General features: G+C 36.2%; 1 protein-coding gene across 1 annotated transcript in view; it reads right to left on the bottom strand.

Annotated features, from left to right (window-relative positions):
- The window catches only part of LOC133211149 (keratocan), a 29,848-nt gene extending 13,213 nt beyond the window's left edge, over nucleotides 1–16,635 (bottom strand). Inside the window, exons 1-3 of the mRNA XM_061351312.1 lie at nucleotides 16,310–16,635; nucleotides 12,534–13,430; nucleotides 6,961–7,111 (exon numbers count right to left, since the gene is read on the bottom strand). Of these exons, the coding sequence (XP_061207296.1) occupies nucleotides 6,961–7,111; nucleotides 12,534–13,410 (1,028 nt within the window). The 5' untranslated portion in view covers nucleotides 13,411–13,430; nucleotides 16,310–16,635. The remainder of the gene's footprint in view (nucleotides 1–6,960; nucleotides 7,112–12,533; nucleotides 13,431–16,309) is intronic.
- Nucleotides 16,636–17,280: the final 645 nt, after the last annotated feature.

Genomic DNA, 17,280 nt, shown 5'->3' with positions numbered 1-17,280 from the left:
TGTGAACTTGTTTTCTTAAACTGTCATGTTGGTTGTAATTTTTGAGAGTTTGAATTTCCCAAAGCACTCAAGTTTTCTTCCAGAGTCCTCACTTGAAGGTAGAATATCACTGACCATGAATACTCAAGTCACTAATTATCTTTTCAGATGGAACATATTGAAACTATACTACAGATGAAAGTCCTTAATACCCAGCACTTTGGTGCTAGCTGACACCACCTTTTTTTTCGAGGAAGCTCTGGAACCTAGCTCCAGGGAGAATTCATGCATCCGTCCCTTACCAGTTACCATGCAGCACTCCAGAAGCCCTAAACAGATGCTGTGCTTCAGCATTGCCTAAATTTAACTTACAGGATTCTATGTTTCTATCGCGGTGGCTGCTGTCAATCCCAGAGATGAATGTCCAGCTCCTTTCCACATTCTGTGAATAATATGCACCTCATTTCAGGGATGTGGTTTTCACTAGGAGCAACATACTTGTCATCCTTTTGAATCTAGGGTGGGAATGAAAACAGTGCAGGGAATTACTTTTCTTACCCAAACTTAGGAACCTTAATAGAAACATCTAATTTTTACACATGGTATCACAAGTTTCTTCTTGAAAACTATGTGATCTTGCACATAATTTTGAGACCTTATTAATTTTAATGGGTTTTTTTTGTTTTTTGTTTTCTTTGGTTGGGTTTTTTTGGGGGGGGGTTGTGTTTGTTTGTTTGTTTGTTTGTTTGTTTGTTTGTTTTTACAGCAAAATGGTTGTAATGGCGAATTCCAAACCATTATCTAATTTGGAAACCAGACTACAGAGTGAGGTGGATGAACACAATGGCATACTGGAAAGTTGATACAGCTGATTGAGTAAGAAAGATAACAGGAGCCACAACTTCTGTACTAGCATGGGACTCCTGAAATGGAAGCTCTCCAGGCCAATGATATACTAATAGATTTCTCTGCTGAGTTCTGGTACATCTGCCCCAGCAAGGAGTCCGTCTATCTATTGAGAAAATGCATACTACCTGCCTTGCAGGCAGCTCAGCTATGCCCAGAGGTGGACCCAGCAAGCAGCTCCTCAACAGATATGAGATGTGTGAGGTTTTGTGTTACAGATGAAGGAGAGAAGGATAGAAGGCTAAACCCTGTAAATTCTGTAATATTAAGCAGATAGTTATGTTTTCTGGAAACGAAATGTGCTACAATTCACATTAGGATCACAGACTTCATTTGCTTTCTGCCACCAATGTTCATGCCTGTCCTTTAGGGAACAAAAACCCCTCCACGCTTGCAGGCCATGATTCTGAGAAAATATTTGGATGATTTTTCCCACCTGAGATACTATAGTAGGGATCTCTTTGCAACTATAAAAGCACGGGTTATATGCTAATCAGAATAACCTTATAGTGGTTTCACTGTTACAACCAGATCTGACAGAAGGTATAGGCAGCATTTATAAACCATTTATAACAATGTGGAATTCCTTGCACGAATATTTAAAATATTTTTAAACATCTTAAACAACGGATTTAGACACTATTGTTCAAAATGTCACTAAAATTGCTTTCCTGGAGGAATTAAAAACTCTGTGATCCTTTATATCTTTTGAGGTGGGTTTGATTTTCTCTCTTTTACCAGAACTGTAGTACTTTTTCCAAAATTCCTTTGGTTCAAAATTTGAGTGCATTTGACCAAACCCCTGTGCTTCCACACTGTCATCTGAACTATAAATAATATTTCTTCCGTCATGTATTTACCTCATTTCTTCACAGGCTTCTAATTAAGACTGTACTTTCTGTTTTTCTTTAACAATTTCAGAATGAAAAGGTATGCTGTACCACAGACGTACTGCATAAGGGGGATTATAGTTAAATAATAACTATTCAGGTCATCAAGGCTTGTTATAAATGCCATGTTTTCTGATCTGCAGATTAAGATTTCAAATTCTGAAAAGAAAGATAACATCCACAAAGAATCATAGTTTATAATACCAAAGAGTATACATAGCTTCTCAGATACACTGCTGCCAACTGAAATCCCAAGCTCCTAAGTCTGTAGTTTCATACACGTTGGAGGGATATAGGGCTGACAAAAAATAAACAAAACAAAACAAACACAACATCTAGAACCTTAAGAGTCCACAAGAACTATCAAACTGATGACAACTCAAAGTATCCAAACTGAAATCTTCAGGGCAAAGTGTTTATGTGACTCAGTGAGCACAGCTTTGAGCAATTCAACCTTACCTCTCTATTTATTTGAGACCTTCAGGTAGGTTACCTTTCAGAGAGGTCTGGTGGGATCCTTCTGATTTCAGCACGTGGAGATAGGTGCACAATTATTTCCTATCTAGCCCACAAGCATAATTTTACCTAAGATGCTGCAGAGTACAGAGATTTGAAGTGCTTTAGCCTCTTCTTTTAAAGCTGTTTTGCTTTGCATAACGAAGCAACCGTTTGTCCAGAAACTTGAACCTGACATTCCTACATTCAAGGTGACTGTCCGGAAGCAGAGAGTTAATACTACTTTTCTTTCTCTGTGCTAACAGATGTTGAACTGTTCACACTAAATAGAAAAGATTTAAGAGCTATTATCCATGAAAGCTATATAGCCTACTGATTAAGTTATTTTTTTGCAGATTGAATCTTTTATCCATATCTGAATCTGCAAAAACTTCAGGACCAAAATGTCTTCCACTAGCACTCTGCCCACTGCGATAGACTGTTTCCCTTATTTTACGTAGACATCTAAGCATATTTGTCTTGTGCTGTCCCACATGGAACAGTTAGGTGGGATGGATCTCCGATTTCACTCAGTAACTCTCACATTTAAAAATGGGAGCAGATTTGCACAAAGCAGCTGCAGACATCTGGGCATTGAAGGAAAGTTTCCGCAGTTTTTACCTATGGAATCCATATCCAAATATTAGCTAAGTTATGATTTTGGGAGTATCATGGGAGTCTGAATTATGGACTGGAACCTGAAACAATAATTTTTACACATGAATCTACTTCAAAATTCTTTAGCTGTAGAGCTGGTTATTAAAATTGATAATGTCCCCCACTGGTTACTAGTATTCTTAGAATCACAGGTTCACAGAAATCATAAATAAGTTTGAAGGAACACCTGAAGGTCATTTAGTTCAACCTTCTCCTAAAAATATGGTTAGCTTCAAAGCCAGATCTGTTCCTCAGGGCACTGGCATTGCAAGTTCTGAAAATGTCCAACGATGCAGTCTATAGGGTAATCTGTGTCAGTGTTTTACATGCTCATTGTGAAGAATTACTTTGTATATCCAGCCTGAATTTCTCTTTTTGGAACTTTTCCTTTTCCTTGTCCTTTCATTGTGCACCCCTGAATCTGGCTCCTTTTTCTATAGTGCTCTTTTAGGCAGTAGAAACCTACAACAGGTCATGGCACTGAGGCATATGGTATATTCAGAAAGGCCAAGGGGAGTGACTTGGCATAGCATGGAAAAGAGAAGGCTGAGGAATGTTCTTTTTAGAACACTTTCTAAAGAGACCTCCCTGCAGCCTTGCATCTTAGTGGCTCTCCACTGAACTTAATTTTGCTTTTGAACTTCACTTTCTCTACTGTCCTTGGTCTATGCATGGTGCAGATGCATGTATAACAATTCAGTCTGCCTTTCTTAATGATTTTTTATCTTCTTGTTCCAGGGTTTGTTGTGTTGGTTTTTTTCTGTTGGTTTATGCTAAGCAACTACTATTTATCACCTTTCAGTAAAACTGAAGATGTGCAAGTAGCAACGGGACCCTGTCAGGCTCCTTGCACTAGAAGAACAGCTGTGATCAATCACTGCTCACTGCTTTCGTGATATGTTGGACTATGCTGGACTTTATAAGGCAGTAGAGGACATGTAGGATTTTTACGTCCAGTGTATGTCCAGAAATTCACATAAGTTCCTGCTTATTCCTTCTAGTGAAATTCTGTAATTTAATCTAATAAGAAAAATGTCTTTTAAGGCAAAGACCGGTATGAAAGGTAACTCTTTGTGAATGGCTGTGGAACATGCTTGCAGACCAATTCCTGAAATTTCATAGAAATTTTTTGTCTGTTGAATTTTTATATTGTTGTAATATTGCTTTTCATGACATAAGTAGCAAAATTTCTTTTTAATGTATACTTTCAAACTCAAGTATTTCCAAAACATCTTGATTTTTGTCAACTCCTTCATATGAGACTTCACATGAACGTGTCATGGTAAATTTATCCGTTTTGACCTGAAAGGAGGAGGGACATGTATTGTAAAGAGGTTGCACAGCTATACTGTAGACTACATATTATGTAGCCCTAAAGAGAGTTTAGTTCAGGCTAATTTACCCTCTCAGCTGCCTCCATACTACTGCAGCTGTGGTATTGTCTGTTCATGTCTGCCTACATTTAATGTGTTTACACCTGTACACGTAAGTATTTTATAATATGACCAGGTTAAGTGGGAACAGGCATGTATGCATCATGTTTTTCAGTATCCAGAGTACTGAGGGATTTCTAACCAAGTTCAATCACCTTCCTTTCCATGAAGAGCAGAAATTGGAAGTTGCAGTGATTGAATTTCCAAGGGTCGAGCTCTGTTAAATATTCCCAAACACCTGCCTTTCTGCCTAGTGCCTAGAAGACAATTCATGTAGTTTTCATAAACTGAGAAAAAAAAATACATGTATATCGCTGCCTATTTGTTTTGTAAGATATGTAGAGACTGGGAACTTAGACTTTACAGTGATTTAGACCAATTAATTACTGCAAAAGTAGAAACCCGTGCTTCTGTGGCTCCTGAAAGCACATTTACAGTGTCCCAGATTTTTACCAGAAGGACCTCATATATTTTTCACAGACAGTGTGAAGAACAAGCTGTGCAATGTTATCTCTCCCCAACTAACTGGGAATTTCTGAACTACAGGAAAGAGGTGTTCAAGATGAAAATTGCATTGCCAAATACCATTTTCTCTCAGCTGTCCAAATACTCACTGTAAGGTTCAAGTTTCCCAGTTTCAGAGAGAGATTATTGGTACTTTTTGATATTCTCACAGAGGGCTTCCTTCTACTGTGTCTCTTGAGCAGAACTTCAAAATGCCTTGTGAATATCTGTGGATGTTTTATTTGCAACATACAGGTATGTAAAAAATACCTGTCTATCCTGAGGTGGACTGTTCTCAGTTTCACTGTTCATGTTTTGTTTTACATAAAGATAACTGGTTTGCTGAAACAAGCCGCAAAGAATATATTTATGTCCTGTTTGCTAGATCACAGCTGTGTGGTGGCACAATTCAGTATCATTTTTTTTCTCATAGCTTTCTATGTTCTTTAGGTTGTTTTTTTTTTTTTTTTCTTTTTTTCATGCACTTCTTTCTTCTTCTCCTATATTACAATGCCTAAAATACTACTCCATAATGATTCCCACCCTAATGTGTTCAGGAAGCCCCAGCTTTAGACTTTGTTCTTCTAACTTTGTTCTTCTATAAAAATTCTGGCTTACTTACAAAGTTTACTTTCAGTCATTCCTGTATCTGTATAATAAAAGAAATAACACTTATGAATTCCAAAATAACAAAAAATAAGAGGGAAATATTTCTATTGTCTCCTACATCTCTCCTTTTCAGTCTCAGGTTTTTCTGTGAATTTTGTATTGATTCTAGACATCTGGAATCAACAATGTCCCTACTAAGTGTTTTGGTGTGGGGTTTCGTTTTTTTATTCAGAGGTGTTTGTGTCTGGTTTTGCAGTAAGAACTAGCAGAGTTTCTGTTTCAGGGTTTAGTAGTCTAGTAGTTGAAAGGAAAATAGTACCTGTGGGATGATTTGTGTTTGCAAGCAAACCATGTATGTTTCTTAGTTACTAGCATACTTATTTTACTGTGTGTTCCAAAATGATGACAATATTTGGGCTATCTGTTCCCAGATAGAATATACTACCAGCTCTCTATCGTGAGTAGCTAGGGTTGCATTCTACTCATTGTTTGTGGCTTCTGGAGACTTCATTGTCCTTTTGGCAATACTGAGAAATTAATTTGCACTATTTCATAGTGTTGTGACTCTGATACTGCAAATTCCATAAAGCGTCAACTAAAAGGCCAACACAAGTGCAGTGGAGTATGTTAAATTATATGTTTACAAATATTTTGAAACTTGAAAGTAGAGAAAACATTTTATTTAACCTTACAATAAATTTTAATAATAATAGAATAGCTTAGTTTATCTTGTCTTAACCTGAATTTGCTATGTTATTTTTTTTTTTCTACAGTCTGGTTAAAAATAGCATGCAAATAATTGAATAAAAATAGTTGTATATATGAATTATTTCAACATAACAATTGTATCAGCAATGGATAAAAATCTTACCATGAAAGTTTAAATGAAAGTATGACAAAAAGAAGACTAAAAAGAGTTTTAACCTGAAAAATGTTTTGCTGTTATCTTTCACATATTCCATTAATTTAATATTCATGGCCTCTGAAAACCTATTTTCACAAATTGTTCTTAGATTGTTAATTCTTTTTTTTTTCTTTGTAATTTATAGCAGTATGAAAAAGTGTGAATAATTAAGAAAGTTGGACCGGTTGGAGAAGAATCTTGTATTTACACAGGCTAGCCCATACATCTCAGCACTCTGATTAAACCTACCTGATTCCATGCAAGCCTGGTACCAGCTGGCAAATGTTGCATGCATGAACATCAATTTCTATGAAGCTGAATGCTTGCCATCAGCTTGCCTATCCAGATCGAGGCACGTTTTGCTCCACATTTGGTTATTGTGCTTCCTAAATACAACCATTTGTAAAAATATTCACACATTTCATTAAGGTTGCCAAGTACATGCTAAATATTAACAAACAGCATGGATAATACGCAGATTGACACTTTTTTTAAGGCATATCCTAATTTTAAAGAGCTATCATGATGTAATTCCTGTAGTTACTCCCCCTAGAAGGGATGTGGATGTTCCCAGCTATCTCACTCCAGTGATATCTCGGCAGCCACCCGGAGGCAGTTGTACATCTCTTGTGGTAGGTCAGCCCGAGTAATATTGTTTCCATCCAAGCGCAAATGTGTGATCCTGGAATAGGTTGTTGGTCCAACAACTTTACAGAAGCTGCTCAATGGGAACTCTGAAATGAAAGGGACATGAATAAGAGAAAGCATTAATAAGTATGACAAATAGGGCAAACTCACTATTTTTCTACTTTTTTAATATTATTTGGGAAATGTGGCTTCAATTTATTAAAATATTTTTAATATTTTGCATGTCCATTGATGTAATTCTCCATGCATTTACTGGAACTTGGCCTTCTGTTAGGAGAGGTTATTTCCATTAGTCATGAGAGGACAGAATTTCAAGAATTGGTTTTTCAAATGCTATGCTCCCAGTACCCAATTGATTTTTAAGACTTCAGAGTTTATATGGAAGTCTGACCTGACATTTAGAGAAAACAAAGAAAAATAATCTCCAGTAAAACTGGAGATGCAGAGGGAAGAATCAGTTGTGGAGGGGTACATTATGATGGAAGGGTAAAATATTGAAGAACGAAAAATGTTTCTGGAGAAATTGAAATCATGATATAGCTTTTCACTTCAGAATGGGTTGTTCAATGGGTGTTTTTATCAAATATTATTTTGGATGTGTCATTTCAATTTACTACTTTCAAAATGAAATTTGAGGCTGGGGTTGGAGAAGAGTTTTCTATTTAAATTGTACAGTTGAACCTTGCTAGAACATCAGGATTGGAAGTTGAGTATAAATGTAAAAAATATTTATGAAAGTATTTATATTTATCATAACATATATGTAGTGATATATGTAGCCTCTATTCAGTTGAAGTATTATTTTATTCACACAGCAACAGACCAGTCTTGAATGTAAAACTGTCTTATATCTTATGAGCAGTATTAACTGTAAGCTAGAAATTATGTAAAATAGAGAAGTTTTGTACTCCATTTACATAAACACACATAATATACACATTATACACCTATAACATGCAAAGATCTATCCACAAGGAGAATGTATGTGAATGAATTTGATGTCCCCTACATACCACATCGTGTAATTCTGCAAAGATCCTTCATTGTCACATGTGCTTCCTTTGAGTCAGAGAGAATTAGTCTATTGAAAAGCTCCATCACTGCTAAAGCAGTGCGAGAGACTTCTTCAGGACATTGACATCCATTGAATTCACATCATAGAAAATACTCTACAGGGACTCCTTTAATGAACACATTCACCAGCATGCAGCCAAATTTCATATCTTCAGTTGCTTTTATGTTACAAATGACTAGCCCTCATAAATTCTGAGAAACCAAGGTACTGTTCTCAAAATCGAATGCCATTTTAGCTACCAATCATAGGTCATTCATGGAGTTTTGAAAGCACCACCTTGTATAACTTTTCTGTATAACTATTTAATGTATCTAAGAAAATGTGATGACCTGCATCATACTGTAGTACTAAAGGAAGTGGAGGAAGTATCTTTATATCTCCACTTTAAATTCAATTGGATACTTTCAGGCACTACGATAATCTGCTGTCATTAATGAAACATGGCTTGTGAAAACTAAGTAAAAATTTTTACCCATCTGTACAGGCAGCTTTGTAAAGTATGAGAGCTTAGGTAATTTCTGGGACAGTGAGATATGTTGAAGAATGGATAAAGATTGTATCTTTCACAAAGTAAGTTGTTTTGAGTAGGGATTAAGGAAATGTATTTCAAATGTTAAACCTTGATCACCAATTTGATTAAAGCAAATCAGAACAATTTCCTAAGGTTTGCATATTTTACAGCCTTCTTTTGGAAAGGTGAAAGATAAAATGCATCCTTAATGCACATTTATTGTGCAGTCCATATTACAATAATTTTAAGACTGCAGATCGATTCTGATACTCTTCAGATTCAGAATGTACCAGCTGAAGTGAACTGATGATTCTTGTGAGTTAGGTTCAGATAATCTGAGAAATGTTTATAGGGTTAGATCTGTGTGGAATTTTGTTAAGTGAAAACATAAGTTCCTGAGACTTTGAACTCATTTGTTTGGCTTAATGGCTATGCCATTAACTATTTAGATCCAGTTTTCTGCAGATAGTTGGGGTGTAATTTATAGAAATTAAAACAAACACAAATTCTAATATAGATCTTCTTCTTCACATTTTTCTTGTAATTCAACAACTACATTGTAAGTAAATTTTCATTGAAATTAGGCATTTAAAAACTTTTTTTTTTACCATATTGTTACTTTTCAGCAAAAATGCTAGCATTTGGTTGCAAACCAAGGTATGCTTATAGAAGTTGGGCAGATGTTTAACTACTCAAAGGATGTAAACTTTGTGCACGTAAACCACAGAATTTTTCTGTGTTCCCAAAATACTAGCCTGTGCTGATTATTTTTCGAGACTGAAACCACATTGGAAGTGAATATTGATCTAGTCCTCACAGCAGTCAAAAGAACTCTATCATAGACTTCAGAGGGATTTGACTCCAGTATTTCATGTGCACTGTTTTCACTTGGGTATTAAATTTTTACACAGCTCATATAATTTTCAGTTGTTAGAAGCATATTAAAAATGTTTGTTTTCTAATTTCAGTCTCTACTTGCAGAAAATAAGTGGATCTGGTAAATACATTTAATGTACTGTTACTTATATGGTCTGTATGGAAGCTGCAGTCTGTGAGACTACAGCATGATTGCATAAAATATGTCAGTAGTTTACTTCCTCCTTTATTACACTTACTAATGTTGCAGGTGTTAAAATCTCTTTCTGATTTTTTAACACTCAGGTTCAGAGGCAGTGGAACTGGAATTTTCCCACTAGTGTAGCATTCGTATTTTCCCAACACAGAATTCCTGCGTGAATTAGACACTGAGGATAAAAAGGATTGAATGAAAACTGGATTTTTCATCTGAACAATTAGTTTCTTACTAAAAGTGTCTGTTGCCATAAGAAATTTAGATATTCTAACAAGCTACCTGAATATTTGAAATATCTGGTGTATGTGTGGGTGGAAACAGGAAAAGGCACCTCCTCTCCTTGCCATCTCCTCTCCTTGCCATCTCCTCTCCTTGCCATCTCCTCTCCTTGCCATCTCCTCTCCTCTCCTCTCCTCTCCTCTCCTCTCCTCTCCTCTCCTCTCCTCTCCTCTCCTCTCCTCTCCTCTCCTCTCCTCTCCTCTCCTCTCCTCTCCTCTCCTCTCCTCTCCTCTCCTCTTCTTCTCTTCCATGACTATAGAGCAAAATAGGAGTATAGAAACATATATCTCAGACAGAATTAATTTTTTACTATATGCTGTGTGAGAGTCTACCCCTTTTACACCAGCAGTGTAAGTAGCCTTTAGCTGAGAGGAAGATTAACTGTGAAAATTTTCCTTGTTCAGGTGTGCAATACAGTGAGCAATCCTAATGGTAGCTGAAGTCCCATAGTCATCTTTGCTGTTTTGTGGTCCTACAGTGATCATACATTAGTCATTTTTGCACAGGCCATTGTAAAAAAAATCCTTTTTGGGTTGGTGGAGTGAGCCATTACGAAAAACTACAAAGAACCTCCATAACTAACCCTGGTTTAGAATAAGTATGATTTATGGTATAGGTACTGATCCAGGCAATGGACTGGAGCAGAATACATGGCCTCTTAACTGTTCCGTGTAACATTTTCACATTCCCCCTTGTTATCCTTCATTCACATGGTGTCTTCTTGCTGGGGTTTCATGTGGAAGCAACAACTCTCTCCTTAATCCCCTACAATTACACGTTAAATATGGTGAAGTCTGCCTCTGATGCTCTTGTGTCACTGATTCTCTTTTATTCCTGCACTTTTTTCGACTCTTTGAGGAGTCTGTAAAACAAGCTTCTGTGTGTGTGTTTGTATATGTGTGTGTGCATGAGTCTGTGCATAATCTTAATGGCATCTTAAAACATGGTGGCAAACCACTGTTGTTATTAAAGAGAAAAATTCCACAATTAAGTTATTACTAATAAGAAGTATTTAAAAAACAAGATTCTATTTGAAGTTCAGGTTTGGGGTATGGAAAAATCAAAGGCTTTTATAAACCTTTCATGGTCTTATGCTAGCTTGCATGAGTCCATAGGGTAGCTGGTGCACACGCTCTGCTGCTGACCACTACTCTGGAAGTATGGCTTTCATTGAAAAATTAAATTGTTGTCTCGGTCTTTGACTTGGAAGCCCTTGAAAATGTGAATGGAAAACAAACTTCAGTACGTGTGTATCCTGCAGGAGGCTCAGAACATCTACTCTAAGTGTGTAAAATTGCCTTACATATCTCATGAGAAATTAAACATCATTGTTAGCTCTTTCAGGAGAGAAGGAGTATCTGATAGATTCTCCAGGTCACTGTATATGGTGCCTTAGGTGAGAAATAATTTTTTTTCTTTCCCTCAGCAAAACAAGGGATTGAGATCTAATAGGAAAAAAAAAAAAAAATCGTAACACTGAAGAAAATGTGAAGCATCGTAAATAATACAAAACCTTTTGAAAGATCTTGCCCTGTCTCTGGTATGATCTACATGAAAACATTTGTCTTTTAAAGGCTACATCTGTATGGGCTTAGCTGTGCATGGAGTAGCTAACACTGACATTATAAAACCCTGATAGGCGCAACCAGGCAAACAGAAGAGAGGGGTTTATGGTTTGTTTTATGACAGCTAGCAAGATAATGTAAGTCTTCCTGCAGAAGCACTGCTATGTCTGACATATCTGCCTCTTTATCAGAGACCATCACTGACATAGGTGCAGCTGGAGAGCTTCTGACATGATGTTGAGGCCTCTGCCACTCTCCAACACCTCCTTCCCACCTCGGGATAAGGACAACCTTGTAAAATCCATCTCAGTAAAAACCTCCATGATCTCATGCAAGGTGTGACATTTATTGACTTCAGGGGAAACATTTTTTTAAATCACGACTGGAGAAAAGCTTGCCACCTGATGATACCATGTGTGAAATGGGAATAAAAACTAAAAAAATGGAGGCAGGTCTTTGGATTTCAAGATGGATTTGGAGCAATTTTGCATGAGAGAAGAGAGGAAAGAGAGAAAAGCAGCTACTTTGTTGTATCTTTTTCACTGTGCCTTGTGCATGATACCTTATGAATTTGTTGTCTTCTCCCTCTTTCCTCCCTCCAGCACTTTCTCTATCAGCCTCCTGAAATGTTACACATACCATAGTCAGATGCTCCGCTGATATGCTTCTTTTTGCTGACATTAATCCTGCACATCTTCCACACTGATCAATCCTTTTCAAATGTTTTTTCCTCAGTTGTATAATAAAACTCCATTGTCTTCTATAAATTTACTCCAATTTACATGAGATTTTGCCCAATAATACACACAGTAGTACGAGGATCATTTAAACAGCTTAGTGTCTGTCTTTTAACATTAATGTGGACAACAGAGAAATGTCAGTGTACTAAACAATCTAACCAGTGCCATTTCTTCAAACTGCTTGATCTACCTTTTTAGATACTTGCATTGACCATTGGTGTCTAGACTGTGGCAAATACTAAAGAAAATACTCAAATTGAACTCACTGTTAATTTTGTTGACTTGGAGGTAGAAGTTTTCGAGGTTCTCACTGACAGTTGGAATGCTCTTCAGCTGATTGAAGGAAAGATCCAACTCAACAAGTGATGTGATATTGAAGACATTGCCCGGTATTCCAGAATCTGTTAATTTATTGTGGGATAACCGTAAATATTGCAGGGCTTTAAAACCTTGGAAGTATTCATCAGGAATATTTGAGATCTGGTTATTATCAAAATACAGCATAAGTAAGGAGTGAGGCAGTCCTGTTGGTAGCTTTGTAAGTCGATTGAAGCTTAAGTCAAGATACAAAAGTGAATTCAGGCCTTTAAAAGCCCCAGAAATAGAATCTGCTTTCAGCTGGTTGTTCTGAAGGTGAATGACAGTCAGATTCACTAGCCCCTCAAGTGCACCAGGATTGACTTTTGTGATCTTGTTGTGACTTAACTGCAGGTCATCCAGAGTTTTGGGGAGTGGTCCAACAGCTTCAGTCAAATTGTTGTAGTTAATGTGAAGTTTTTTCAGATTCTTTAGTTTAGAGAAGACTCTTCCCTTAATTTTTGAATTTTCCAAATGGTTGTGGTCTAGGATCAGCCACTGTAGGTCTGTTACATTATCAAATGTATTCTCCTCAATGCCCTCAATCATATTGTTTCGAAGATAAAGGTATTTTATTCCACTTGGTACAATCGGAATGGTTTTCAGTTTAAGATTGTCACAATACATGGCAGTAGGGTAGCTTAGTGGACAATTACATTCTGGGGCACAGACTGCTGCAGATGGCCCAAAAGGATCATAACCGTAATCATCTGCAGGACCATAGTCATATTGGCAAAAAATGCCACTAATCAATAACAGAAAGATGGGTAGGGAGTTTAAAGTCATCTTTGCAATGTGTCTTGTACCTGTATGGTAAAAGGAAATAAAAAAGTTGAAACTTTATTTATTTTCCTCTTTCAGCAATATTTGATTTTTTAGCATGTAAGTATTACAAATAAATATGAATTAAGACTTCCTGTCTAAAACTATTAATTAAGGAAAAAATATATTTAATTGTTAATATTACATAGTTACTACTACAAACTTACAGTCCCTGTCTTGTTATAATCTGCTTTTGTAATGGAAAACTACAGGCCATTCTGCTGTTGTAAGTAAACTGTTCTTTACATCTTCCTGAATTCATTCACTAAGCCACAAGAAGGATGATAAAATCCAAGGTTTTTTAACTTGGCACAGGAGAGTTTTGCTGAAGGTCATGGTCAGAAGCAGTTCTGCCATTTAGATTGTATCAAGCATTCCTAATATACTAAATTGCTTTATATAAAAGTAACACTTGGTGAAATTACCGAAGTTTTAAAAAGCCAGAGAAGTTACAGACTGAGGGTAATGTTGTACTGTATAGTGTGTTGTTAAGATGCCTGTAGCTTGAAATATCTTCTCATGGATCACATCCAGTAAAGCATGGTCCACTAATTTTCATATTCACTTAAAGAACAAACTAATAAAAATACATAACATATTCTCCTGGCCATGTCAAACAATCAACAGCACCGCCTATGTGTGCATGAGTATACTCTATTACCACAGATCTGAAATGACTGGATTTGAGATACTGTAAGTGTTCTTGAAAACTCTCTATATAACAATAAATGCACTGATCATATTGCAGAACCATTCTAATCCAATAGAGCCATAAAGCTTCATATAGTTGGTCTCCTAGTTCACATAACAGTAAAAGAATGCTCAGTGCCCTTGGAGGTGTTTTGCTGTGAGTCATCTCACCTTACTTTTTAATGGCATTTCTCATCAGATACTCCACAAGATGCTAATATGTGAAGATTAGTACCTTGCTTTTACCTCTTACTACCTGATAGCTGTTGTGTGAAAAGCTACTGTTCTGAGAGTGAGATGATTAGGAAAATCCTTAAAACCTTCTTATTCTCAAGTAATTTCAGAAAGCATGCAAAGCCTGTAAACAGACCACCAGACACTAATCTCAGATCTGGGCAATCTTCCAGCAGAGTAAGTTTGCCTTGACATTGTCATTGTTTAGTGTTACACAGAATACATAGTGGTAAAATACAGGACCATAGCTAGATAGTCTGCCTTAATTCTAAATTTTCTTGCTTTTATTGACTTGCTAAAAGCCACATCACATTCTGGTTAGCTAATAATTTGAACTGAGGTACCTGTGGGCAGGGCCTGTTGATCTCATACTGTATAATACAAAATTTCTGAAAAATGTTCTCATCTCCAGTTACCCACAAAGTCCCTTTGCTATATATTGAGCTGCTGCTCCCTGAATAAGGGGAATATACCTTTACCATTGTGTGGCTCCCATTACATCACAAAACAGAGAATATAGTGATCATTGAAATATGAGTTATCTGCATGAGAACATGCAAACTCAACCTTCAGTCCCCTGCTGGTATAAATAAGTACAGCTCTGCTGAAATCAAAAGACACTACAGTGACCCAATTCAGCTCAAAATCTGGTCCTGTTTAGGTACTAAACATTAAGGATGGGGGGCTAGTGCTTCTATATTCAAAGTATAATGTAATGAACATTTTAGACTACACTCTGGCCTCACAATGACATTTTTAGACATCTGTATTATTTTATAGTCTTCCTGATAAAGTAGCATAAACATCCTATTTTAAATTCAAATTCTATTGTTATTCTAGTTTCAAATTATATTTTTAATGATAAGTTTTATTATTGATATCATAGGCTGACAGATCTTTTAAGCAACATACAATGTTTAACTGCTCTGCAGAACCCTGGAAGAAGTTTAAAAAGTTAAATATCAAGTGTTTTGAATTATTTTATCAGCAACATTTTAAAATGTGGGTGACAATTCTGTAGTGCAAGTTCATATGAGTATCATAAAAGAGCACAGTAAAGTACATATGTAGTATGGTTAACTTGTTTTAATAGTGGATTTCTCATTCATGTATCTAAACGTTTCTGTGTCAGAAGTGCAAAAGGTAAATAGATTAGGTACACATAGTTGTTTGTTGCATTGAACTATATGAATCCAAAAGATAAAATCAGAATACATTCTTAGACATTTCTCTTGTAACATAAACATGCTTGAACTAATTGCCTGTGTTTGTTCTCACCAGTTATGCTGTAAAATACCTGAGAAAATATTTTTGAAGTTGCTCAGGCAACTTGCCAAAATATACTAAATGACAAATCCCTGATTGTGGAAAATGCTTACTACAATATAGACAAACTATTCAAACTTCTGGAGCTACTCTATGCCACTTTAATACTAAAGTTGTTGTGAAACAAAATAAAAATGAATGCATCATTCAATCAGCCTAAGTTAAATATCCCTTGATTTAAATTTTCAATAGTGTGTTTAAAATGTGCTTTAAATTTAACACAAAATTTCAAAATACCTATCACTTTCCTATTGTTTACTTGATTAATGATTTAAATATCAGGACATCTTTTCTTTTGTATATGAAGCGAAATGATTTAACAAATTATGAATGAATAAGTGAGCAGTGACTATTCTTAAAAATGTCTTTGGACTGTACATCAACTCCAATTTTGAAACAGAACAAACAGACTGTAAAAAAAGTGCAACAGTCCAATGCTGATGCACAAAATATGTGAGGTTTTAAGGAAACAGAGAAAGTGAATCCACTAAGCAACTGTTGCTTTGTGTTCAGTTTACAAATTGGCAAACTTATCCTGACATGTTTTCATGTTCCCATTACAGCCACTTTTAAATAGCTGAATATTACAGTTAAAACATGCAGCAGCACTTACCTTACTGCCTTGAAGCTGCTTTCCTCAATTCCCAGAGCAGATGCAATAAGGGACTGTAGCGACCAATATATGCTGTAAACGGTGTCAGGAGGTACAAGTCTGCCAGATTCTCTGTGTTACAAGAGGGAAAAAAAGCCCTAGTCACGCTGTTCTCTGAAGCTGCTATGTCATCATGGTGATCTTGTGGTGTGGCATGTACAAAAATGCAGCTCTCTAATGAAGTGCAGGTGGATACCATATTTTGTACAAGGACAACCCATCTGTTATTCCTGTGGGATGAAGGAATGATCCGTGTTTCACAAACCTGAGAAAGTTTAGACCACTAGCCATAACATTATACAAGAATTTTTTGTATTTTAGAGGGAAAACATTTTAGTTTGTAAAATGAATTACAAACAGACTTTTGTTTTCTACCTTATTTTATGCTGCTAGACGTGAGCTAACAAACAGCACTCAGACCTCAATGCTGCTGGGCTTCTTCACCCAAGTGACTCATTCATTTTTTCTGCCTTTTTTTTTAACTATCTTATGTCCACAGTAAAACACCCTTAATAAAAGTTTGAGCTTAATGATCAGTACCAGAGATGCAGGATTATCTTTAAATTATAACTTTTTCCACAACACTAAATACCGAGTTTAAAGTTTCTTCTGCAAAGCATTGGAATTTATTTGGTCTGGAGATTTTCTTTGATGACTGAATGTATGTTTGCTTAATAAAAGCACACCCCAGAAATGGCTTTTCAGCAGTTACTGTAAACTCACTTTATACATTTGCTCATTTTTGCACTTACAGCTTTCTCCTGCTTTTCAGAATCTGGAACTACTCAGCTTTATGTTGTCTGTTTCTTATTCCATGGATGTAGTTCAAGAATGCATCTTAAGGCTTGGATAAGATGTTATTTTCACCAGGCAATGCCAAAAAATAATGCACTAAGTAACTGCTTAAAGTGAGTCTTAATATTTCCATGAGA

The sequence above is a fragment of the Neopsephotus bourkii genome, unplaced genomic scaffold (assembly GCF_033783945.1).
Source record: "Neopsephotus bourkii isolate Nb327-2 ecotype Australia unplaced genomic scaffold, CSIRO-AGI_Nbou_v1 NB_567, whole genome shotgun sequence".
NCBI lineage: Eukaryota > Metazoa > Chordata > Aves > Psittaciformes > Psittacidae > Neopsephotus > Neopsephotus bourkii.
This window is presented reverse-complemented; position numbering and strand designations above follow the sequence as displayed.